Source organism: Miscanthus floridulus, chromosome 3, assembly GCF_019320115.1.
Source record: "Miscanthus floridulus cultivar M001 chromosome 3, ASM1932011v1, whole genome shotgun sequence".
Taxonomy (NCBI): Eukaryota; Viridiplantae; Streptophyta; class Magnoliopsida; order Poales; family Poaceae; genus Miscanthus; species Miscanthus floridulus.
In genome coordinates, this window is record NC_089582.1 from 141,741,260 (window position 1) to 141,765,220 (window position 23,961).

General features: G+C 47.3%; 3 protein-coding genes, 2 non-coding genes and 1 pseudogene across 5 annotated transcripts; 1 reads left to right on the forward strand and 5 right to left on the reverse strand.

The window, feature by feature from the left end:
* Positions 1–3,354: 3,354 nt before the first annotated feature.
* LOC136547290 (thiamine thiazole synthase 2, chloroplastic-like) lies at positions 3,355–4,874 on the reverse strand (annotated as a pseudogene).
* Positions 4,875–13,407: 8,533 nt separating this feature from the next.
* LOC136542651 (small ribosomal subunit protein uS4y-like) lies at positions 13,408–16,621 on the reverse strand. The gene is made up of 3 exons (XM_066535178.1): positions 16,473–16,621; positions 15,459–15,840; positions 13,408–13,840 (listed from the first exon to the last, which is right to left on the reverse strand). Exons 1-3 carry the CDS (start codon positions 16,498–16,500, stop codon positions 13,666–13,668), a joined length of 585 nt encoding a protein of 194 aa, XP_066391275.1. The 5' UTR covers positions 16,501–16,621; the 3' UTR covers positions 13,408–13,665.
* LOC136547776 (small nucleolar RNA Z162) lies at positions 14,294–14,381 on the reverse strand. The gene has a single exon (XR_010781732.1). It is a non-coding gene; the product is annotated as a small nucleolar RNA Z162 (small nucleolar RNA).
* On the reverse strand, positions 15,145–15,235 carry LOC136547775 (small nucleolar RNA Z161/Z228). The gene has a single exon (XR_010781731.1). It is a non-coding gene; the product is annotated as a small nucleolar RNA Z161/Z228 (small nucleolar RNA).
* A 72-nt stretch (positions 16,622–16,693) lies between the features above and the next one.
* LOC136542649 (pentatricopeptide repeat-containing protein At1g26900, mitochondrial-like) lies at positions 16,694–18,544 on the forward strand. The gene has a single exon (XM_066535175.1). The coding sequence runs from the start codon at positions 16,848–16,850 to the stop codon at positions 18,504–18,506; it is 1,659 nt and encodes a 552-aa protein (XP_066391272.1). The 5' UTR covers positions 16,694–16,847; the 3' UTR covers positions 18,507–18,544.
* Positions 18,545–18,673: 129 nt separating this feature from the next.
* LOC136542650 (transcription factor BHLH062-like) lies at positions 18,674–21,851 on the reverse strand. Its single transcript, XM_066535177.1, has 5 exons — positions 21,482–21,851; positions 21,283–21,376; positions 20,226–20,341; positions 19,688–19,815; positions 18,674–19,424 (listed from the first exon to the last, which is right to left on the reverse strand). Exons 2-5 carry the CDS (start codon positions 21,342–21,344, stop codon positions 18,951–18,953), a joined length of 780 nt encoding a protein of 259 aa, XP_066391274.1. The 5' UTR covers positions 21,345–21,376; positions 21,482–21,851; the 3' UTR covers positions 18,674–18,950.
* Between the last annotated feature and the right edge of the window lie 2,110 nt (positions 21,852–23,961).

The following is a 23,961-nucleotide window of genomic DNA, read 5'->3' on the forward strand; positions in this document are numbered from 1 at the left end:
CGCGACTATAGAGGCGTGAGCTCGACGGGACCTCGGCGGAGCGCGGCTCCACGAGCAGCTACTCCCCCGGCGGGCGCCATCAGCCATCAGCTCGTGGGGCTGCGCCGCTTGCGGCGAGGGATCATGCAGTAGGCGGTGCCTCTGGAGAGAGAGAGAGGAAGGGGAGGGCGAGATGGAGGTGAGAGGCAGGCGAGGGAGAGCAGCGGTGGAGGAGGAGGAGGGCGGCCGACGCCGCTGCACCCCGGTTACATCAGTCGCCGTGGTCGCGTCGGGATAGAGAGGGTCAGACCTAATTTTGGTAAAGTTTAAGGGTTTTTTTGAAAAAAAAAATGAGAGGAGGCCTGGACTGCGGGTTGATTCGACTAAAGTTTGAGGTTTTTTTTTATAAAAAGACCGCGGCTCGTCCAATCTGGACCGTCCGCGCACCCGATTGAATGGCCAGGAAAAGCACGCGACGTGGCACGCTGGCTAGCCAGCTTTTGGAGGCAGGATTCATATGGTAAGATGCCAAGTAAACACCACTAGGTTGCATTGATTTGGAGAGGATCGAGGTAGCCCGATAGCTAGAGTGTCGGATATTTTTTTCCAAACGCTTCCGTGTGCACGCACAAGACAAAAAAAAGTTTGTAGGCCTACTCACCTATCGCCGTCGCCGAAGATGAAGTTGGTCCACGGTGTTAGGTTCGGGGGTTTCCTTGCTCTCCAGACCTAGAAGGGAGGTTTCGGGGAGGATGTTGGACCGATGGGAGAGGGCGGGCAGCAGGGCGCCACTCACCGAGCGATGGGAGAGGATGGTTGGGTGGTGTCGGTAGCGGTAACGACGAGAGGAGAAGAAGAATAGGATAAGATTAGTGTGGTGGCAGAGATGGCGGTTCGTCGATGGAGTAGGGTGAAAGGTCCTAGTATGGCTAGAGGGGGGTGAATAGCATATTTAAAAATCTATAAATCAACTAGAGCAATTTGATTAGTATGATAAATAGCGTAATGCAAACTTGCTCTAACTCTACAAGGGTTGCAAGCCACCTATTCAACAATTCTAGTTGCAATGATTACTTAGGCACACAAACTTGCTACTCTCAAGAGCTCAACTAGATGAATGTAAACAACAAAGCAAGCTCTCAATTCTAATTACTCTAAAGAGCTTGTATCAACTAGTTTGCAAGAATGTAAACAAGTAAGTAGGGTGATTATACCGTCGTGTAGGGGATGAACCAATCACAAGATGAAGATCAAACCAATCACCGGGAGAATGCAAATGACAAGAGACAATCGATTTTTCTCCTGAGGTTCACGTGTTTGCCAACACGCTAGTCCCCGTTGTGTCGACCAACACTTGGTGGTTCGGCGGCTAAGAGGTGTTTCACAAACCTCGTCCACACGATAGGACACCGCAAGAACCGACCCACAAGTGAGGTAACTCAATGACACGAGCAATTTACTAGAGTTACCTTTCGGCACTCCCGCCGGGGAAGGTACAACTCCCCTCACAATCACCGAAGGCGGCCACGAACAATCACCAACTCGTGCCGATCCTTCACCGCTGCTCCAACCGTCTAGGTTGGTGGCAACCACTAGAGAAACAAGCGAAATCCGCCAGCGCAACACGAAATACCAAGTGCCACTAGATGCAATCACTCAAGCAATGCACTTGGATTCTCTCCAATCTCACAATGATGATGGATCAATGATGGAGATGAGTGTGAGGGCTTTGGCTAAGCTCACAAGGATGCTATGTTCAATGAAAATGTGCAAGAGATATCCCTTGAGCCGGCCATGGGGCTATAAATAGAGCCCCCCATCAAATAGAGCCGTTATACCCCTTCACTGGGCAAAACGCCGCTCTGACCGGAACGCTCCGGTCATACTGACCGGACGCTGGCCCTCAGCGTCCGGTCGCCCGATGGACGCCACGCGTCACCAGCTTCAAACGCTGTTCGTCAGATTTCAACGGCTACGAAGCTGACCGGACGCTCCGGTCAAAACTGACCGGACGCTGAAGCCCCAGCGTCCGGTCGTTTCCAGTAAGCTCCCCGAGGCATATTTTTCTGACCGGACGCGTCCGGTCCACCTTGACCAGACACAGCCAGCGTCCGGTGCTCAACCCTTAGCCACTGTGCAGACCCGTCAATTTGACCGGACGCAGAAACCAGCGTCCGGTGCATCTCAGGTCCAGCGTCCGGTGCAACACCGAAACTGGCGACCTCTCTGCCAGCTCGACCGGACGCAGCCTTTCAGCGTCTGGTCGCTGAGTGACCCAGCGTCCGGTCAGTAGACCGACGCCAGCATCATTTCGACCAACTCCATTTCAACTCTAACCTTCTTCACCCTTGCTCAAATGTGCCAACCACCAAGAATTTTGCATCCGGCGCAATAGAAAATAGGTATTTCATTTTCCCGAAAACGTCGAATGTGCACATGTGTTAGCATAATTTCACAAATATTATCAAGGGTGTTAGCACTCCACTAGATCCTAAATGCATATGCAATGAGTTAGAGCATCTAGTGGCACTTTGATAACCGCATTCCGATACGAGTTTCACTCCTCTTAATAGTACGGCTATCTATCCTAAATGTGATCACACTAAGTGTCTTGATCACTAAAACAAAATGGCTCCTACATTTTATACCTTTGCCTTGAGCCTTTTGTTTTTCTCTTTCTTCTTTTCCAAGTTTGAGCATTTGACCATCACCATGCCGTCACCATTGTCATGATCTTCGCCATTGCTTCATCACTTGGAGTAGTGCTACCTATCTCATAATCATCTTGATAAACTAGGTTAGCACTTAGGGTTTCATCAATTAACCAAAACCAAACTAGAGCTTTCATAGGGGAGGGGGTCAAGGCGAGGGCACTCATGCTATATTTAAAGCATAGGGTTCAGATTAGGATTGGCTGTGGTCGAAGGCGGTAGCGGGTGAGTGCGGGAGAAAGAAGAGGATATGTGTGGGAGGAAGGAGGAAGTGTGCAGCCGGAGTTATCCGCACCTGCACATGTGGGCCGTAGCCCGTAGTAAAGTTCACAAAGAGGAGTGTCACATCTCAGCCTGTATATAATATACATACCTTAATGCATGTGTTTGTTGAATTTTTGCATTTCTTATTTCTCTGACTCCAGCAATATCTTTGAGATTATGTAATAATGTAAACGCTGTGTGCGAAGACGCAGAAGCGAGAAATATCTTCCATTTTCTAAAAAAATGTGTTGGTTGAAGCTACACCGATGGAGCGCGCAACATCCCAGTGTCGGAGTATATATCAGCTATTGGCCGTTCCAGTTTTAACAGTTTTGTTATCGAGAGAAGGCACGGAGGAAACGTCTAACGAAGGCAGTGGGGAGGCAGCGAACAGAAACAATTGGAAAATTGGGATGCACGTGCATGCTAACCAACAAGGCAATTAAGCATGCATTTTATTATTCCGAATAACACGACGCTAATAAAATGGCGTGGAATGACGTGCTATTACGCCGCTAGCGAGATAAAGCTAAGCGAAGGGAATTCATTTGACAAGTCGTCATCATCAACATGGTAAAGTCCACAAAATAAAAACCCAGAGCGGTCCTCGCAGCGCTCACGCGTCCACGACCTCATCGTCCTTGGCCGCAATCACGAACTCCTGACGCAACGCCGGCGACACCACCTTGATGGTCCCGTCCACGGCGTTGGGCCTGCCCAGCGCCTGCAGCGCCAGGTGCGCCGCCTTCTGCCCGGAGATCATCATGGCGCCGAACGTCGGGCCCTGCAACAAACAATCATGTTATTAATTCCTCATTCAGTGAGTGGTAACGCAATGCACCAGGATTATTCTTCTCACCATCCTCGGGGCGCCATCAATCTCGGCGACCTCCATGCCGGTGACGATCATGCCGGGGACAACCTCACGCGTGAGGCGCACGATCTCGTCCTCGGCGGTGTTCATGTCGAGGGCCTTCATCCCCGGCACGGCGCTGATCATGCCGATGTCCTGGAGCCTCTTCACGCCGGTGGCCCCGAAGGGCCCGTCGTGGCCGCAGGAGCTGACCACCACCTTGGCCTCCATCACGTTGGGATCCATGCACGACTGCGTGTCGTGGTTCATGGACACGAGCGCCCAGTTGGTGACGACGCCGCCGACGCGCCCTTGCTTCACGATCAGGTCCTCCACGGCGACGGCGTTGAACAGCTTCACGTTGGGCCGCGCCAGGAGGCGGCTCATGACGGTGGACGTGAAGAGCGCGGCGTGCTTGATCACCACGTAGTCCTCGCCCTCGTCGTACGCGACGCCCAGCTCGTCCAGGAATAGGTGCCCGCCCAGCCACGCGCCGCCGCCCGGGGACACCGACTGCTCCACGATGGCGATGCTCACGGTGGGGTCCTTGGAGAGCTCGTACGCGCAGGAGAGCCCCGCGGAGCCGGCGCCCACGATGACCACGTCCGTGTCAGGCGTAGGTGATCATGTCCGTCATGTAGCGGCGGGTCATCTCGCGGGAGACAACCGACTCCTTGATGGGGCTGAACCGGAAGGACGTCAGGTCGTAGGGCGGGTTGGAGGAGGAGATGGACGCGCGGATCGGGCCGGCGGCGCCGCGCGGGGTGGCCACGACGGCGGACGACGACGGCGTGCGCGTGGCCGCCGGGAAACGGGCGCCCGCAAAGGAGGACTTGAGGAGGCTAGACGCAGTGGTCGCCATGGCTGAAAGTTTCTTGCTGCAGGGTATGGAAGGGACTCAGCAGTGTGTGAGCTGTGAGGGAATGAGGCTGCCTGAAGGCTGCAGTGGCACTAACCGCAAGGGTTTAAGAAGGGGAACACGGAGGCTGCAACGAACAAATATCTTGGCTACCGCCGTGCATGTCTACGTGCTAGCAGTAGTAGATGGGGTGTGGTTGGTCACGGGCACTGGATCGCTGGCAGCAGTGTAGCGCCGCCCACCAAGATATCAGCTGGTTCCGGCAGATTTTTTGGAGGGTGGGTTGATATTTTGGCTACCAGAAAGGGAAAGGAAGGACACGGCCGTCGTGGCTTCTTGTTCGTCCGTGCCAGAGCTCTCTTCCTTGCAGGAAAATTAATTTTCTATTTTCTTGTCGGTTTTTTGCATTTTTTCTATACCGATAGGAAATTTTTCTATTCGAGTATTGTTGTTTTCTTGCTCACCGTGGGAGTAACTAACGAAACCAAGCGAAAGTGCGAATTTTCTAGTATTTAACTACGTTGTACTTTTAGTGACATGCGATGCTCCCATTCCCGTCAGGTGTCTGTATAAAAAAAATTAACGAAACTAAAAAAATTAACGACATCAACTGGGCCTGTGTGCTATAACCCCGTGCACACCAAGCGTCAGGCAGATGTTGCGGTTCTCGTCGAGAGCGGTGACGAAGACATGATTGGCCGATCCCGCGGCCGCCGTCGGCGCGCGGCCAATGTAGCGGAGGCAGAGCACCTTTCACACGGGATTCGCACGTGGGTCACGAATCGTTTAGGACGTTCACAGGGCTCTCAAGGTGAAATTTCGGAATTAAATGGCATGAACTCAGTGGTCTAAATTCTCTTATAGCTGAAATTAAATACGCGGCTCGTCTATTGATCTGGATGAAGATGTTAACGATTTATTGTGTCACCGCACTGATAAGGAGCTAGATTGCTCGATGTCGAGCTTAGCCAACTTTTAGGTCGGCCGGCTCCTAGGGTTGTTCACACTCGAACCTTGTGCCTCCAGCAATGAGCACGATACGCAAGACACGTCGCCGGAGAAGTCTCATTCGGAGCGCGATACGTAAAACACATCGACGAGATCTCTTGAGTCCTGAAACCCCACACGTCCGGGAGAGACCCGTCGGGACGTAGCGGCTCTCGATCTTCATTGTCGACTCGTCGTCAATCCACGAGCCATGCAGCACCGACGAAGAACAAGAGAAGAGGTAGATGGGAAAAGAGGATAAAGAGAGGTAGTAGATTGACTTTTACGTCGATTATATATTGAATACCTCAATCGGCTATGATCCTCCAATATATATAGATGGGGTGGTCTTATTCTAGTAGAAAACCGTCCCTAGATGCAATCTTCAAGTTTCCCACAAGTTTTGATCGAGCTTGGACTCTCTTGAATTCGGACTGCAAAAAGTCTGAAGTTCCGACATGGATGAGAAGTTCTAGCCTTGCGAATGTCGGAAGTTCCAGCAAGGGGTCGAAACTTTCGGCATGGTGACATCTTTCCAAGGGCGTGACTCCTTCGTCCACACTCCAAACTGGACGTTCCATATAGTTTTTTTTACTATCTCGACGAGAGGAACACAATGGTGAAGTTCATTCTATATTTTGACAACTTCACAAAATGGAAAATTTTGGTTGTCAACAAAATTAATGGATTGTGGAGCTATATCTTTGTATGAAATTGATAGATTTGTTAATTGTGTTTTTTATGAGGGCGGAGCCAAAAAATTAATGGAAATAAATTTTATGGGACACCATCTTACAACACCCATGTGCGACACCCTCTCATCACGTAACATGTGTCCTACTTGCAATATCTCCTTGTTTGGATTCACTGGTTCACGGAAAATGCAGGCTCGGCTCAACCGCACACCATTAGTGGCTACCTTGTTGGGGGCTGGAGACGAGAGTGTGCTGTGGGACAGGTGTCACAGAGAATTTGTTTCCAAAATTAACATAGAGGGACCATTTTCAAAAATAAACAATGGTTAGCTGGCAAGAGGGGCTATGTTCACTTAATACACTTGAAATGGCACAAGAATTAAATGTGGATCCCTGTTTTAACCGGAAGATTAGGGGGGGCGTGTGCCCCCCACTAGCCCCCATCCCTCCACCTGTGCCCACAAGATTGGGTTTGCGTGACGATGGGAGTCACCTTGAACTCTGAATTTGGATTTAGATTTAGATTATTGATATGTAGGCCACACATACAAATATGTTCCTTACCTCCTTTGATAACATGTAGGCCACACATACAATAATGGTAATTCCATGAGTTTTGGTAAATCTGTGTTTCCAGTATGATTTAATCAGAAAACCGCCAAGGACTTATTCGTCAAAGGAAATCACAGAATTCGCCGTGTAATCGACATGGGAAGACTCTAAAAGACTCCAGGAGGCTCTCCACCGAAGTGGGACACATGTCACTAATATGTGGGGCTGGCCGAACCCACATGCAGGCCGCTCGGCCCCTGTGGGTCCCACCTATCAGCCTCGTTGCTATGTCAGTTCTCCACCGCCTCCTAGGATGCATCTACACCGTTTATTCAAGTCGGTTTGATCCGAGGGTCCAGGATGATTCAATGGGGCTATATATATCTACCTGCAGCCCCCCTCAGGACATGTCTCATTTGATCATAAGAGCTAAGAAGCCAGAAACTCTAATTCATATGTCCACCAGGATCATAGCTAGTAATCAAGAGAAGATTAGTCCTCCATAGGATCTAATCTTATATTAGAGATAGAGAGATAAAGTGAGATAGAAGAGTTTCGGAGGAGTCCCGGCCTATCGGTGCTCTCTCTACGGCTTGTACCCTAGCGGAATCAAGTTCTTCTTGAGCTTGCTTCTGAGATTTCTCTGGTAATCGACTTCTAATTCAAGTAAGCATCTTGTTCATATTGTTCTTCAGGTTTGCGACTCTCTTTGAGTACTTTAATCCTTGTAGCTCCTGGGTTAAAGTAGTATTCATAGTGTAAGCATGGTGATTAGACTCGGTTACTCATGAATGTACCCTATTTTCTAGATCAATGGTAGCTCACGAGGGTGACTCTTATAGCCTCGTTGAATCCCTTGTAGTCCACCTACCATTAGTAGGCCTAGCAAGACTTTGTTACTTTAGGAAACATACTCTGCCTGTGTTTTTCTCTAGTAATATCCCTAGAATTGAACAATAGAAGATAAAGTATACCAAAATTAGAACTAGAAGACCTTAGCATTCTCCTCTATGCTCCTATTATCTAGCCTTGACTGTGAAGTTAGGTTAAGTTAGATTTGGTTATTATCACACACGTTTCCTCGAGTTCGATATAAAATTGGGTACTCCCGGTGAAGTGCTACACTGGTATAATATCTATGCGCTTATGGAATATTCTGTGTGCATTAATTTATACCAACAAACATTTTCTAGCGCTGTTGCTGGACAAATAGTTGCTGAGTTAACTTCGAACCTAGCTTATCCTTGTATCATTATTCTTTTATCTTTTATCTTTTCTTCTTACTATGTATCTAGAATCCACCCCTATCTACAAATATGGTGCACCCACGAGCACACGTCCTACATCCAAAAGAGTCTTCAAAGCCTATCCTAACACCTGGCTATGAGCTGCTCCCACGTTTGATCAACATGGTTCAGGATCAACCCTTTTCGGGTGAAGATGATGAAAACCTCTATTCCCACCATGATGAAAACCTCTATTCCCTCCTAAATGAGTTTGAGCAAACCTGTGCATGCCTACGCATAGCAGGCATGTCAGATGAAACCTTATGATGGAAGCTTTTCCTTTCTCCTTGACGGGAAAAGCTAAACGTTGGTACAACCTCACTATAGGGAGTAGACAAGAAGATAGGGAAGCCCTATGTTCTAGCTTTTGTTTACAATTCTTTCCTATCTCTAGGGTAGTCAGGCTTCGTTCCGATGTTCTATCTTTTAAACAAAAGAAAAAAGAATCTCTAGGCATGGCTTGTGAATGCTTTAATACTCTCATTAATATTGGTCCTGACCTTGCCATTCAAGACCCTATTCTTCTTCAACACTTCTATATGGGTCTTGATAGAAAAACCTCAAGACGTCTTAATACAGCCTTAGGAGGTTCGTTCTTGCATGTCTCCGTCAATTCGGGGAGAAGCATTCTTACGAAAATATTAGAAAACATCCCTGAAGAAGTAGAAGAGAAGCCATTAGAGGAAGAATCCCAGATAGCTGAACCAGAATCCTTACTAGACCCATCACCAACTTAAGCTGTCCTAGATCCTGAACCACCGAGAAAGGAGGAAACTCCAATTTCGGATTTTATGCTTGAATTCGAGGATGAGCTTTTTGATGAATATGGAAATACCTCGAATTACCATACCATGAGGAGACCCCAGAAGTCTAGAAAATCATCATTGCATGAAGAACCTTTAAACCCATCCGAGAAAGCTTTCCTTAAAAAGACTACGAAAGAGCTAGTATCTATTATAAACAATGAATGGTTAGAAGAATCAGAGCTTTCCTCTGATGTGATTCGCTTAGATTCACCTTCTATATCTATTAGTTGCCAAATTAATAAAGCTCCTTTTAATGCTCTTTACAATTCCAATTATGGGTGTTAATATCATGTCTGCATCTTTTGCTCATGGTTCATGGAAATACATGCCATTAACCCCAACAACAAAGTTGTTGAAAAGTCTTTTAGGACACATTCTCTCAAGTTTGGGAATATTGTATGTCCTCCCTATTCAGGTAAAAGGAACCAAGGTTCATTTGAGCTTCTATATCTTTGATATTATGGAGTTCAACCTGTTGATAGGACAACCAATTGAAAGACTTATCCAAGAAGGACAAATGGGGAAGTTGAATATGACTTGGGAAAAACTTTAAGCTTTCTATACCCATTACTCATTATCTAAATGCTGAGAGTGAGCCAATTTCTGAAGAAGACCCAATGGAAGAGGTTAAGGCTGCATCTCTTGATTACTTGATCGAACCCAACTTTGAAGATGATGCCTAGTTCTTCATCGAAGAGGAGGAGGAAAACCCTATAGATTCTGAACCTCTAGATGAATTGCTGGAACCACCTAAGCCCACCATTGAGCTTAAACCCCTGCCTTCTGGTCTTAGATATGCTTTTCTCAATAATGATCAGGATTCTTCTGTGATCATAAGTGATAAACTCTCTCAGAAAGAAACCCTACGCTTGCTAACTGTATTAGAAAAGCATCGTTCTACCTTTGGCTATTCACTCCAAGACCTTAAGGGTATCAGCCCTACTCTTTGCACCCATCGCATCCCTATAGGTCATAACTCTATACCTTCTAGGGAGCCCCAGCGTAGGCTTAATAATGCGATGAGAGAGGTTTTTAAGAAAAATGTTTTGAAACTCTTACAGTCGGGATCATCTATCCCGTACCGCATAGTGAGTGGGTCACCCCTGTTCAAGTTGTGCATAAAAAGGGAGGCATGACTGTTTTTAAAAATAAAAAGAATGAATTAATCCCCAAAAAACCATCACTGGGTGGCGGATGTGTATAGATTACCGAAAACTTAATAAGGCAACAAAGAAAGATCACTTTCCGTTGCCCTTCATTGATGAAATGTTGGAGCGACTGGCGAATCACTCTTTCTTCTGTTTTCTTGATGGGTATTCGGTTATCACCAGATTTCGATCCACCCAGATGACCAAAGCAAAACCACCTTTACATGTCCATATGAAACCTATGCTTACCATAGAATGTCTTTTGGATTATGTAATGCTCCAGCTTCTTTTCAAAGATGCATGATATTTTCTGATATGATTGAAGAAACCATGGAAGTTTTCATGGATGATTTTTCTATTTATGGAAAAACTTTTGATGATTGCCTTGAAAATTTAGATAAGATTTTGCAAAGATGTGAAGAAAAGCACTTAGTACTTAATTGGGAAAAATGTCATTTCATGGTTAGAGAAGGCATAATGCTTGGACACATGGTGTCCGAACGAGGAATTGAGGTAGATAGAGTTAAAATTGAAGTAATTGAATAGTTACCTCCTCCCATAAATATCAGAGGGATCCGCAGTTTTCTTGGCCATGCGGCGTTTTACCGCCGCTTTATAAAAGTTTTTTCTCATATTGCTAGACCACTTACAGATATTTTGGCTAAGGATGTTCTCTTTGAATTTGATGATGCATGCTTGAAATCTTTTAACATTCTTAAGGAATCACTCATCTCTGCACCAATGATTCAACCTCCTGATTGGTCGCTACTTTTTGAAATTATGTGTGATGCTAATGATTATGCTGTGGGGGCAGTTTTAGGACAAACCAGAGATAAAAAGCATCATGCAATTGCTTATGCTAGCAAAACTTTGATAGGACCTCAACTTAATTATGCAACAACTAAAAAAGAGCTCCTGGCTGTTGTTTTTGCTATTGATAAGTTTAGATCTTACTTAGTTGGAGCTAAGGTGATTGTTTATACTGATCATGCCGCTTTAAAATACCTGCTCACTAAGAAAGATGCTAAACCTAGACTTATAAGATGGATTTTGTTATTCCAAGAATTTGACTTAGAAATAAAAGATAAAAAGAAAGTAGAAAATTCTGTTGCCGATCACTTGTCCATAATGCAGTTTGAGAATTCGTAGGAACTGCCCATCAATGATTCATTGCGGAGTGACATGCTCTTCAAGATCACAAAATCCGACCCTCTGGTACGCAAATATTATTAATTTTATGGTTACAGGTTATGTACCACTTGGGGAGAACAAAAGAAAGCTTATCTATGAAAGTCGTCTCCACATATGGGCTGAACCGTACCTCTTTAGAGTTTGCTCAGACGACCTGCTCAGAAGATGTGTTCCAGTGGAAGAAGGCATTAAGATTATAGAACGATGTCACTCATCACCATATGGAGGATGTTATGGTGCATTCCGCACTCATTCGAAGATCTGGCAAAGTGGATTCTTCTAGCCAACCATCTATGAAGACACGATGGACTTCATCCGAAGATGTGGAGCATGTCAGAGGCATGGGAATATCAATTCAAGTGATGCCATGCCACTCACCAACAACCTCCAGATTGAGCTCTTCGATGTCTGGGGAATCGACTACATGTGACCGTTTCCCAAATCAAAGAACTGTGAATACATCTTGGTGGCAGTTGACTATATCTCCAAGTGGGTTGAAGACATGCCATGCAAAGCTGCTGATGCAAAGAACTCCAAGAAGATGTTTGAAGAGACAATATTTCCAAGGATGGTGATTAGTGATGGAGGCACTCACTTCACTAACAAGAATTTTCATAATTACTTGTCAAAGCATGGGATCCGTCACAACGCTGCTACTCCATATCACCCTCAGACAAGTGGCCAAGCAAAAACATCAAATAAATAAATCAAGAACATTCTGTAAAAAAACGATCATCGGGATGGGGACTGCATGGAAGGATAGACTACCTGATGCACTATGGGCTTATAGAATGGCCTATAAAACACTACTTGGGATGTCACCATACCAACTCATCTATGGAAAGACTTGTCATCTACTTAAACAATTGATATTGTGTGTATGCTGTATGCATTACTGTCCAGAACTGAAACTGCATCGGCCCGTCAAGCAGTCGCTCCATGAACTGGCTCCTCGCGTTTATCTTTCCTCTGCACAAAATTGAGCCAAAGGCAACACCATACAGCTCAGCTCAGCAATTCCGGTTCCAACATACGGCTGGTTGTTTCTCGGTTTTGACGGCTTGAACCATACAGATACGGGTGCTTTGTATTCCTGTGCGCGCATCAGAACGAGGAGGATGCATAGCATAGCACTATAGCAGGCATCCTTGATGCTGCCTTGTTGCTCTTTCCTCCACAAATCGTCGTGCACCCTAAGCGCATGCAGCCGCAAGGGGCATCCATCCTCGGAGAAGGCCGAGCGACCTGCCGGCACCGTTTGCCTAAAGGGTCATTTAGCCCGTTTACACATCGTTTGAACGCTACACGGTGGTATACCGTTTCTATTTAATCGATTGTTTTAACCGTTTAAACCGTTGTTTTGCTCATTTAAACACCTGTTTTAGCGTTTAGGATAACATTGCCTGCCGGCTGACGATGGTCAGGCCACTGATACAGTCCACTGAGTTCAGCAAGGCAGTTTTGGCAGTGGCACCCGACTCCAAGGCAGGCAGCGCGGTGAAGGTTGAGGTGGAGCACGTGCACAGGACACTTGGCCGTCCACCGAGCTGAGCTCATGCATAGATAGGCTCGTAAAGCTCGGGATTTAGCAGGATCTCGCCGGTGAAGGGTTTGCCGGTTTACTTGGTAAGTTGGTTCTAAACCGTTTCGAGGCCAACTCGTTTGGTTTCAACCCAAACCGTGAACAGGTCTACGACAACATGATCTGAGTGAGGAGCAGTACCCTGTACACGGAGCAAATTTTCTGATGCTCAACACGGCCATCCACTCAGCATATTCGTGTTTGGTTTCGTGATTTTCAGTTGTTACCCATTCACAGAGTAATCTGAGTATGTCAAATTTGTTTGGTTCACTTGGGCACTTGCGTACTCAGGTCCCGTGTAATCAGGTCTGAGGCTAATGCAAATCCAGCGCTTACCTGATACGATCTTGCGTGGAACCAAACAAAATGCAAACTGATTATCTACGATCTTGCGTAGAACCAAACAAAATGCAAACTGATTATCCTGTAATCATTGCCCCATGGATCTCATACCATTTACGTTTGCCGACCAAACAGCACCTGAGAACGAGAAGTTGGAGTACCAATTTGATTCAGACATTCAGTCTTAAACATAGGATGCCAGACGAGCAAATAGCCACGCAAACCAGAATACACAATTCAGTGTCCAGACACTTTGCCAATGCTTGAAATTAAACAAGTGTCAGTATTGGGCTGCAAAATTGTCTACCATCGTAGGATTTCTGAATTCAAGACCACAAAAACTCAGGCACGACACCTAAAGTGTCCATCTCACACTTCAACCAATTGCTGTCGCAGAATCCTACGTGGCACTACTCATCGTCCTCCTCACCATCACCGCCGCCGCCTGATGCCTTCTTCTGGTTCTTCCGCTTCACCCTTCCAGCAGGACCGCCACCCAGAGGACTGGTGAGGGAGAAGTCAATGTGCTTCTCTGATTCGACCCTGACCATGAACGAGGGAATGTTGACGAGCTGCCTTCCCACCCTGTGAAAATTCAATGTTAGATCAAGGAGAAAAAAAGGCTCGTAGATCCAAGTTGCTAAACTGAACTTGTCTGTCAATCTACCAAACTATGCCAATGATTTAAATTTAAAAGTATAAGCATCCCCTTGAATAATTTGGTCTTTTCCATAAGCACCACAGCTCGTTTTCAATGTGGAGCACATGACTAATTCAGTGATACAAACAGATACATGTATGGCACTATATTTTACTAGCACACAAGCAAAGCAATGGATTAGAAACTAACCACATCAGGCAGAGTTACGACACTAACCACATGAGGCAGAGTTACGACTGAGTCTCACAGGTTTGAGAACGGTCAGAACAAGGAATTCCATATTAATTAGAAACTAAAGAATCTGAAGGAAGTATGACAACATAATCACACATTGAAAGGGAAAAAGAAAACAGAAACATATTATTTGAACATCCAATAGGGCACTCAGAATGAAAAGGACATAAGAATCAGTGACCTTCTGGCCTCGGAGATACATTAGCAAAATTAACTCCTCATTGTGCCCAACAATGTTTTCAAGGCGTCGCTTAATCGACGCTTAGGCATCGCTTAAGTGCCAAGGCGCTACACACACGACGCCACAGCAGACGACTCGCCTTAGATTCCACACCAGTGAGCGGGAGAGCGGGAGGGAGAGAGCGGGTGCGCGGGAGATTCCACACCCGAGAGCGGGAGAGCGGGAGGGGAACAAGAAGCCGCAGCTCGCCCGTGCCGACGCATTCTCCTGCGCCGACAGGAGAAGTTGCCGCCCGCCTGCCGCCGAGCCGTGCAGCCGCCTGTGCGGGCCACGGCCATCTTCCCCAATCGGTGCTGGCCTGCAACATCCTACAACATCCCGCAAGCAGAGCAGCACATTTGGTCATCTGGAGGAGAGAGGGAAGCAAGAGACATAGAGGGGCAGAGGCGGAGTGGTAGTGGAGAACGAGAGAGAGAGGTGCGGCGGCGCTGGAGAGAGGATTGGGAGTTCGAGAGATGACCTAGGAAGGTTAGGGGCATATATGGGCTGTCTGGTGGGCTGGGCCACGCTACTTCTTGCTCCTTCTCCTTTCTTTTTCATCTTTTCCTTTTCATTTTTCTTCATTATCTACTGCTCTAAGCTGCTTTTTTAAGTTTTCCTTAAGCTGTTAAGGCGTCGCCTTGCCTCACGCCTTAGTCGCTTAAGCGTAAGGCGGTAGCCAGTCGCCACGCCTCGCCTTACCGCCGTGAGAAAGGCAAGTGTCACACAAAACTATTCATTATGGTAACAGCTATAAGAATCAAATGTAACCAAGGGCATCAGAGAAACATGACTGCAACATTACACACAAAGTGTCTCAGACGACCGTCGTGAGAATTGCACATGGTTTTTCATCATATGGCCCATCCAAGATCAAATGTGTCTTTACAACATACAACCACTAGCATTAAAACATAATGAAAATTGGGCACAAACTGGAACAGTATATTGCAAATTCATAACTAACATAGGAACAGAAGCGTAGGAACTGCTCAAACCCACAATTGCCAACTTTCAATCTTTGTGAGCATTTTACAATACAACTGAAATTGATGCACAATTGAGGGATCAGGAGCGCATAAACAAACCTGATGTGGCGCTGCCTGATCAGGACACGAGCATGGTGAATGGACTTGGCCATGCCATTCTTGAAGACAATGGTCTGGAGGCGGCGCTGGAGGAAGTTCTCAACAGTGAGGGCAAGCACGTAATCAAGCTTGTTCTGACCCTCACCAAGGAGACCATATCGGTTCATGCGGCGGAGGAGCGCCTCACCCTCAAAGATACGGCGTGGGTTCTTCTCATCCAGGGTGAGCAGCTCCCTGGCTGCATTTCTGATACGGCTCAGGGCATACTGCACGCGCCACAGCTCACGCTTGCAGCGCAGACCATACTCACCAACCAGCTTCAGCTCAGCATCTAAGCGCTCCTTCTCATACGGACGCCTTGGCTTCTTGAAAGTCTTCCCATCTGCAACATGCAACAACAACATAAGCTACTGATAGCACTACAAAATTAGCTTTGGAAAATAACTGAGAGTGGTATCGGTAACAACTAACCTGTCACTATCAGTGAATGAAAGATTTCTGTCCAACTTTCTAGTATTGAAAACACAGCTAGAGCCTATACTAAATGGTGCAAATAACCAGTTTCAGGTTGACTGGTTGAGCAATAACGAAAATTGCGACAACTGTGTAAGGACATTGTCTGATACTATTTGCTTTTAAAGAGTACTAAACTAGTACAAAGCTTGGTATTTTGAATTCTGATCCAGCACAATTTCACCCCTATATACAGATTTGAAACCACATGCATGCCCGCACAATCAGTTCACCTAAGGGCAATCCACCATACTTTGGGCTAGACGGATCAAAGCAAAGGCGAAAGGTATTCTTCGACACTTCCGACCATCCGAATTGCTACTATTAAGCGTATCCGGAAGGAACATTCATCAGTAAGCATTTCCCCAACACTACTGGTGGAAGAATCTTGAGAACCGCAAGGAAATAACAGCACGAGCTGGATCGATCTAGATATCTACTGTACGTCTATGGAAGTCACAAGGCAACACACATACAATGCAGTGGAGGAGGGGCTCTTACAGTTGCGGTAGAAGCTAACATGCACCATGGCTGCCGCGGCAGGGTGGCGCAGTTAGTCGTCGGGTTGCCGCCGCCGGAGGGAGTGTGAGAGATGGAGGCGAGGGTGGAAGACGAGATCTTATAAGGGATGTAAACCCTAGCTTCGATTAGATGGGCTGGGTTTCAATTCTGTCAAGTGTCATCGGCCCTGTCTGTGATGCTATGGGCTTTTTTCGCTAGATGAGCACCCCGAACGCGGCTCACAGCCCACGTTCTTTTCTGCTTTGGCGACACGCGCACGCGCGCCTGCCGAACAGTCAGACGTCTCCTCGACGAAACTCATGCGACTGAGCGGCCGAGCCGGCGCCCGCGGCCCGCCCAACCCAACCGAGAGCGATGCCGCCGCGGAAGCCGTTGACGGCGCTGCTCAAGTCGGCGACGCGGCCGGGCCACCAGCTCCAGCTCCACGCCCTGATGCTGAAATGCTCCCACTTCCCGCACCACGCGTTCCCCACCGCCAGGCTCCTCGCCTCCCCACTCGCGCCGCTCCCCTACGCGCTCTCCCTCTTCGCCGCCGTCCCGCGGCCCACGCTCTTCCACCACACCGCCATCCTTCGCACGCTCTCCTCGTGCCCCTCCGCGGCCTCCCTCGCCGCATCCCTCTCGGTCCTCGCCTCCGCGCGGGCGCGGCTCCCCGAGCTCGACGAGTTCGCGTTCCAGCCGCTGCTCGCGCTCTGCGCGAAAATCCCCAATGACGCCGAGGCAGCTTCGGTTGGCAAGCAGGTGCACGCGCTCGTGCTGCGGTACGGGTTCCTGGACATTGTGAGCCTGCGGAATGTGCTGTGCCACTTTTACTGCAGCAGTGCGAACATGGCGGACGCGCGGAGGTTGTTCGAGGAAATGCCTGAGAAGGACGCTGTGTCGTGGAACACGGTGATCGGGGGCTATGTCAGGGTGGGGGATGTGGGCACAGCGGTGCAGATGTTCACCGTGATGAGGTGGTCTGAAGTGGATGTCAATGTGACGGTGGTGATCACCTTGATTGGGTGTGGCTGGCAAGGGGAGTCAGTGCATGGCTTCTGCATTAAGGCAGGGTTCTGTGACGATGTGAAGGTTGCGGCATCACTGGTGGGGATGTATGTGAGGGAGGGCAGCGTTGAGTGTGCAAGCAAGGTGTTTCATGAGACAGCTAGACGAGACTTGGTGCTGTGTAATTGTATGGTGGATGGCTATGCAAAGGCAGGGCAGATTCGGGAGGCAATGGACTTGATTGATGGCATGAGACAGCACGGGATGAGACCTGGTTCTGGGACGCTTGTTGGTGTGCTCTCAGCGTGTGGAGCATCTGGGGCATTGGCAGCCAGTCGTTCTGTCCATGAGCTTGCTGAAGAGGCACGGCTAGAGATTGACAGCACGCTTGGGACAGCGCTCATTGACATGTACTTCAAGTGCGGGTGCCCCAGCGAGGCAGCTGCAGTCTTCGATGCAATACGAGATAGGGACGTGAAGGCATGGACAGCAATGATCATAGGATTGGGAGTTAATGGGCAGCCAGGCTCTGCCATCTCCTTGTTCTACAGGATGGAGGAAGACGGTGTGGCTCCTAACGAGGTCACCTTCCTAGCCCTGCTAACTGCTTGTAGCCATGGCGGGTTGGTGCAGGAAGGGAAGGAATTCCTCGAGACAATGGTGCAGCGATGCAGCTTATCTCCCAGCCCTGAGCACTACAGCTGTGTCATTGATCTCCTGGGAAGAGCAGGGTGTCTACATGAAGCCTATGAGCTCATACAAAGCGTGTCATCCCATGGTGATGCTACGGCGTGGAGAGCGCTGCTTGCCACCTGCAGAGTGTATGGCAATGCGAAGCTGGGGAGGATGGTGCAGGCACAGTTGGACGCCATTGGCCACTACCATCCTTCAGATGCCATTCTGCTGTCGAACACATACGCATCAGAAGGCCAGTGGGATGAGAAAGCTCAGGTGAGGGATTCAGAAGCGCAGAAAATATCTGTGAAGAAGTCAGCAGGCTGCAGCCCCATTATTGTGTCTTGCTGATGTATCCAGACTTGCTAAGTTTAAGCAACTGTACTAACTGAACTCAAGGTGGGATTCCCAGTGAGAAAATTGTAACTGCACAGTGGTATCAGACAGACTAGTAGCTTTTGCTCGGAGCTATCCAAACTTGTACATAACTACAGATACATAGAAGAGTGATTAGCATGTTTTCTAGAATCAGGTACTCTTTGAACTTCTGCTTGGTACAAGTACTACAGATAAACTACGAAGTGGACGAACTAACAAAGATAGATTGCTCCCATCGAAGTAACTAGTCGAAGATTAAGTTCAGGTAATACAGAGTGGGATGATATTTACATGTGCAGGCACAGCCGCATAGGTTTTAGGTTTCTTTAGCACATCAGCTATAATGGAAACATTAAACTTGAAACTACGAAAACTTTTCAAACTGTGAGCCAGATCTCTCGTTTTGTACTTGAGCTGTTAGGGGTTGCCTACCCCGCCTTCCTCTCTGCTACCAGTACTGCATTGCTCATCTTCCATTCTTGGAAGGACTGGATATACATGTACAGGCAAAGTTGTCACTACTGGTGGGTACCTTGCCTGCGGCCGCGTCACATTATTAGAGATCCCCTGGTTTTGTGGTGGCTCAGTATCTTCAGTGGGTGCAGCTTCGGGGAATAGCTGTAGCTCCCGCCGTGGGGCAGCATAAGATTGTTCAACGACTGCTGGCTGTTGCAGAGGAAGTGCCATTGTTGCGATGACTTGTGGATGTGCTGAATGTTGCAATGTAAATACTGTGGTCGCAGGATGAGGTGCTGTAAGATTTGATCTAGAAGTGTCATGACTCCAGATAGGGTTGCCTTCTAGCCGCATCCTCAGCTCATTTTGAAGTTCTGAGATTTCACCACGGATCACATTGGTTTCATCCAGTAGTTCATTTCTCTCCAAGGCAACCTGTTTTGTACAATGAAGGAAGCACATATTGAATTACTGGCTAGGATATAGCAAATCTTTTCAAGTGGTACTGTAAGATTTATTTGCTAATATTTGCATATTCTTTTTTTAGGACAAAAATTTACTACCCACAGATTTTTCTCGTTCATAAATTACTACCTACAGTCTACATACATCAAATTAATCAAATTCAAGGACAATTTAATTAAAATTCCCCAAGTTGTGATATGGTCGGTTCTCAGAAATGAGAGGAGCCCACTTACATAATGAGATTCATTCTTCAGCGTGTTGTTCTCCTTTCGAAGAGATTCTACTTGTGAAAGTAGATCTTTAAGTATTCGTGTAGTGTCACTTAATATGCATGCCTTCCCATTGTTCTGCCTATCAGGTTCTGAAAAGAGATGACATTGCTTAGGAAAAATATAAATGTAACTTCGAGCAAAAGTAGAGTAGTAGTAGAGTTGAGGCAAATAATCAATAATCATATATGCATGGAGCACTTGTTGCGAGATGTCTACAACAATGCCAAGTGTGTGTTCAATATTATTCCACATAACCACATAAACATGCTAAACTCTTAAAGTTACGACTTGGAAATCCAAAACTTAAGAGAATCAACAAACAGCAGGCACACAGGTGAGCCGCAAACTGCATTGACCTGGACAAAATGATATGAAATAAACAGGATGGCACTCCATGAAACAAAACACCATGGATTTTTCAAGTTCAGAAAGAAACACACTAATGCTGTGCAGCCATAGATCATGTTGTTGTCGGTTAAATTTGTAACAGACCACATACCTAGCATGTTTCCCAGCTCACCGAAGAGATCATTCTGCTTGTCCCGCTTACGTTTCTCCCTCTCAGATTTATGCACTTTCTTTGGAGCCTTCTTTTCGCACTTGTTCGTGATAGGCCTATCAGATATTCGGCATCAGCAATAAATCATGTCATGCACTTGTAGTAGAAAAGCTTGCTAATTCACTAGTCATGCTCGAAGAATGTAACAAGCCTATCCCACTCTCTGGTTCTACCTTATCCACAGCCTCGACATTAGAGAAAGCCTAATTTCCTTCTAAGGCATTATCGATTATTCAGTGACAAACATCCACATGTGGTTGCACTAGTTTTGAAGGTCCAGGATAGAAAGGATTTGGAGCATAAGTGTTACAAATATTAAAAAAACTCATGAAAACTTTTTCTCGAACAGCAGCACATCATCATCATTAATTAAATAGAGGTTTAAACCAATGTTAGACATGATCTAAACTACGTGTGCAGAGACCGACAAGAAACACTACTGATCATCAAAGAGTAGGAGTGCAGATTGCTGCGTAGGTAGTGCTCTCCCCCTACGAAGCCCAAAAAAAAAAAAAGCTTAGTCATGCTCAAAGAATGTAACAAGCCTATCCCACTCTCTGGTTCTACCTTACCCACAGCCTCGACATTAGGGAAAGCCTAATTTCCTTTGAAGGGATTATCCATTATTCAGTGGCAAACAGCCACATTTGCTTCAACTAGTTTTGCAGGTACAGGAAACAAAGCATACGGAGCATAAGTGTTACAAATAAAAAAAACTCAGGAAACTTTTTTTTTTCTCGAACAGCAGCACATCATCATGCTTGAACTAAATAGAGGTTTAGACCAATGTTAGATATGATCTAAACTATGTGTGCAGAGACCAACAAGAAACACTTCTGATCATCAAAGAGTAGGAGTGCGGATTGCTGCGTAGCTAGTGATCTCCCCCTACAAAGCCCAAAGACCTACTGCGATCAAACGCAGAAAAACTACAAAATGTATCTGCTGTTTTTTCTCTCTCTCCACTGATTAGTCACGAGTCACGACCAAGGCTCACCCTTGAACGAGCTTCTCCGCCGGGGCCGCGGTGGCGCTATGCGCCCTGTCCCTGGGCACCATGGGTGATCAAGCGACCTGGTCCGATACCTTTCCTGCAACAACAAATCAAGAGCTCCGCATCAGTTCCCCACACCCTAACCACAGAGCAACCGCGCGTTCGTCAATCGACGCCAGGACTAGGGAAAAACGACCCTCACCTTCCCGAAACTACCTCGAACCGAGCTCAGGATGAGAGAGCGCGACGCGATGCGGCTAGATTTGAGGGCTCGGTTCAGCTCTGCCCTTTCTTCGATTGCTGGGGAGGACCGAGGAGGATGGATAGGTAGGGAGGAGAGGAGAGGGAGAAGAAAGGGGACGAGGGCGGGTCCCACGGCGGGGCAGGAAGAAGAACATGGGCTGAGGGAGGAACTGCGATCTCTGTTTCGCTGATCCGTGGGCCAGGCGGTGCCGTGGCCCGCGTGACGGGGGAAAGGGTAGTTGCCGGGTCCGGTGGGATAGACAGCGACACGCGCGGGGCGTGTGGGAGGCACCCACCGCTGGCCGCTGCTCCGCCCTGGCGCGTGCTCCTGCGTGGAGGCGGATGGGATGGGATGGGATGGGATGGGATGGGATGACCATGACATCGCCACCACACAGCACCACCAGCGCCCTACATGTGCCACTGCCGCACGCCACACCGCCCTTCTTTCGAGGCCCAAAGAAATGGTTAGGCCCTTGTTTCCACCAAATTTCTAATTTTGACACGATGTAAAAAGAAGATTCCCCGTCACGTTAAACTTGCGGTACATGTATGGAGTACTAAATGTTGACGAAATCAAAAACTAATTGCGCAGTTTGGTTGTACTTTATGAGACGAACGTTTTGAGTCTAATTAGTCAACGATTGAACAATTATTATCAAATAAAAACGAAACGCCATAGTGTGCTACAGTGTTACAAATTCCGGCGGCGCCAAATCTGCCAGCGAACTAAACGGGGCCTAGATTATTACGCAAGTGTTTTCTGCTATAATTTAATGGTTAAGCTTATCAGTTATGATATAGTATTTTTATCTCACAATAAATCAGCATTAATCAGACTTATCAAACCAACCCGCAAATACACTGTACATTGTTTTCAACCATTCGCAAAAATATACGCACCGTGCAAGTAACGGCGCCTGGGTGGCTTGTTGAGACTTGAGAGGCAGCTACATGGTACGACTGACTGATTGCGTTTTAGTCATGGCTTATGCATTCAGAAGAACAAACAAACTAGCCATCCTTCTCAGGTCACGCACCGTTTTGGCGTTTTCCGCGGGGTAGGTGAAGTCTAGCAAAAGAGCTGCAGGGAAGGGATCGCGTCCGGCGGGGAAGGTAGTGCGGGGCGCGTGGCGGACACACGCGACCAGGCGGCGCCGCTGGCCCCGGACGCCATAGATACGACGATACCCACAGAATTGCTCGTGCCCCGCTGGCCGCGGCCCTCGGCCGCGTGCAGTGCGCCCGCGGTCTCGGCCGGGGACTCGAGGCTCCGGGCTCCAGCGGTCCAGAGCCACATGCCCACACCCGACCCCAAGAGCCATGGTTTCTAATCCCAGCGCATCACGAACACGACGAACTCACGATTACGAAATACTAAAAAGTACCGCAACTTGGACTACAGGACAAAGCCTGCATTAGGTTAAGCGCAACGAACGTCGGAAGCACTTTCACTCCTTTTCAATCTGGGTGAGACTGCTCCTTGACCATTTGATCACTTGAAAAGATATTTTGATATTATTATCTCGTATTTTTTTAGAACCCTGACAGCACCAAGGAGACTACAGATGAGATAACAGACCAACGAGTATTAAGAATCAACACAATTGTCATTGTCGCTGTGCCATTGAATATTTGATATGTGTATGGAGTATTAAATATAGATTAATTACGAAACTAATTGTACAGTTTGAGATTAATTTGCGAGACGAATCTTTTAAGCCTAATTAGTCTATGATTTGACAATATAGTGCTACAGTAAATATACGCTAATGACGGATTAATTATGCTTAATAAATTCGTCTTGTAGAGTGCTGCCGGATTCTTTAATTTGTTTTTTTACTAGGTAGCGTGCCCATGTGTTGCTACGGGATAACTAACAATTTATACTAAAAATACACGGATCGCGCAATAAGATAATAATACTGTTAAATTAAATACCAACGTTAAAGTAACATTTAATCTAAAAAGCAAAGTTTATGAATTTAACACAGTCACGGAGTGCGCGGCGTCGTAGGCTCACAAACTCTAGAGCTTCCAGAGATTAGGTCGAATCCAATCTAGAGCCTCAGAACCCTGCATCTTTTCCTAGACGGGCTTCACTTCGGATGCACCGGTAGCAATATCAACGATCTCCAGTCAATGAACCAAGTCATATGGATCCCCATACAATGGTTCAGACATGTAGATTTTGTTCTCCTTGTACTTGGATACACTTATTCCACTGAAGCTTTCATTGAAATGTTTAGACACGAACAGTGTCCGATCACCAATGTCCCTCACCCTGGACCACTCCGGCATACGGTCGTGGAGGTTGTAACTGTAGATCGCGCTATTGTAGGTGAAGCTCTATGTCTCGTGGAACGTGCTCATTATGGCACCCACAATGTGCAGCTCACCATTTGATTTCAGGTAGCTGCGGTGGCAGAGCCCCGCAGG

Bases quoted from the DNA above. Each gene is read 5' to 3' on its own strand.
- LOC136542650 (XM_066535177.1), bottom strand. From the start codon at position 21,344: ATGGTGCCCAGGGACAGGGCGCATAGCGCCACCGCGGCCCCGGCGGAG. The intron at 19,816-20,225 runs GTATGTGGTCTG...ATCTCTTTTCAG, and splicing joins TGAGCTGGGAAACATGCTAG to AACCTGATAGGCAGAACAAT. The intron at 19,425-19,687 runs GTAAGTGGGCTC...TGTACAAAACAG, and splicing joins TGAAGAATGAATCTCATTAT to GTTGCCTTGGAGAGAAATGA.
- LOC136542651 (XM_066535178.1), bottom strand. From the start codon at position 16,500: ATGGTGCATGTTAGCTTCTACCGCAACT. The intron at 15,841-16,472 runs GTAAGAGCCCCT...TGCATGTTGCAG, and splicing joins TGTTAGCTTCTACCGCAACT to ATGGGAAGACTTTCAAGAAG. The intron at 13,841-15,458 runs GTTTGTTTATGC...GAATTTTCACAG, and splicing joins ATCAGGCAGCGCCACATCAG to GGTGGGAAGGCAGCTCGTCA.
- LOC136542649 (XM_066535175.1), top strand. From the start codon at position 16,848: ATGCCGCCGCGGAAGCCGTTGACGGCGCTGCTCAAGTCGGCGACGCGG.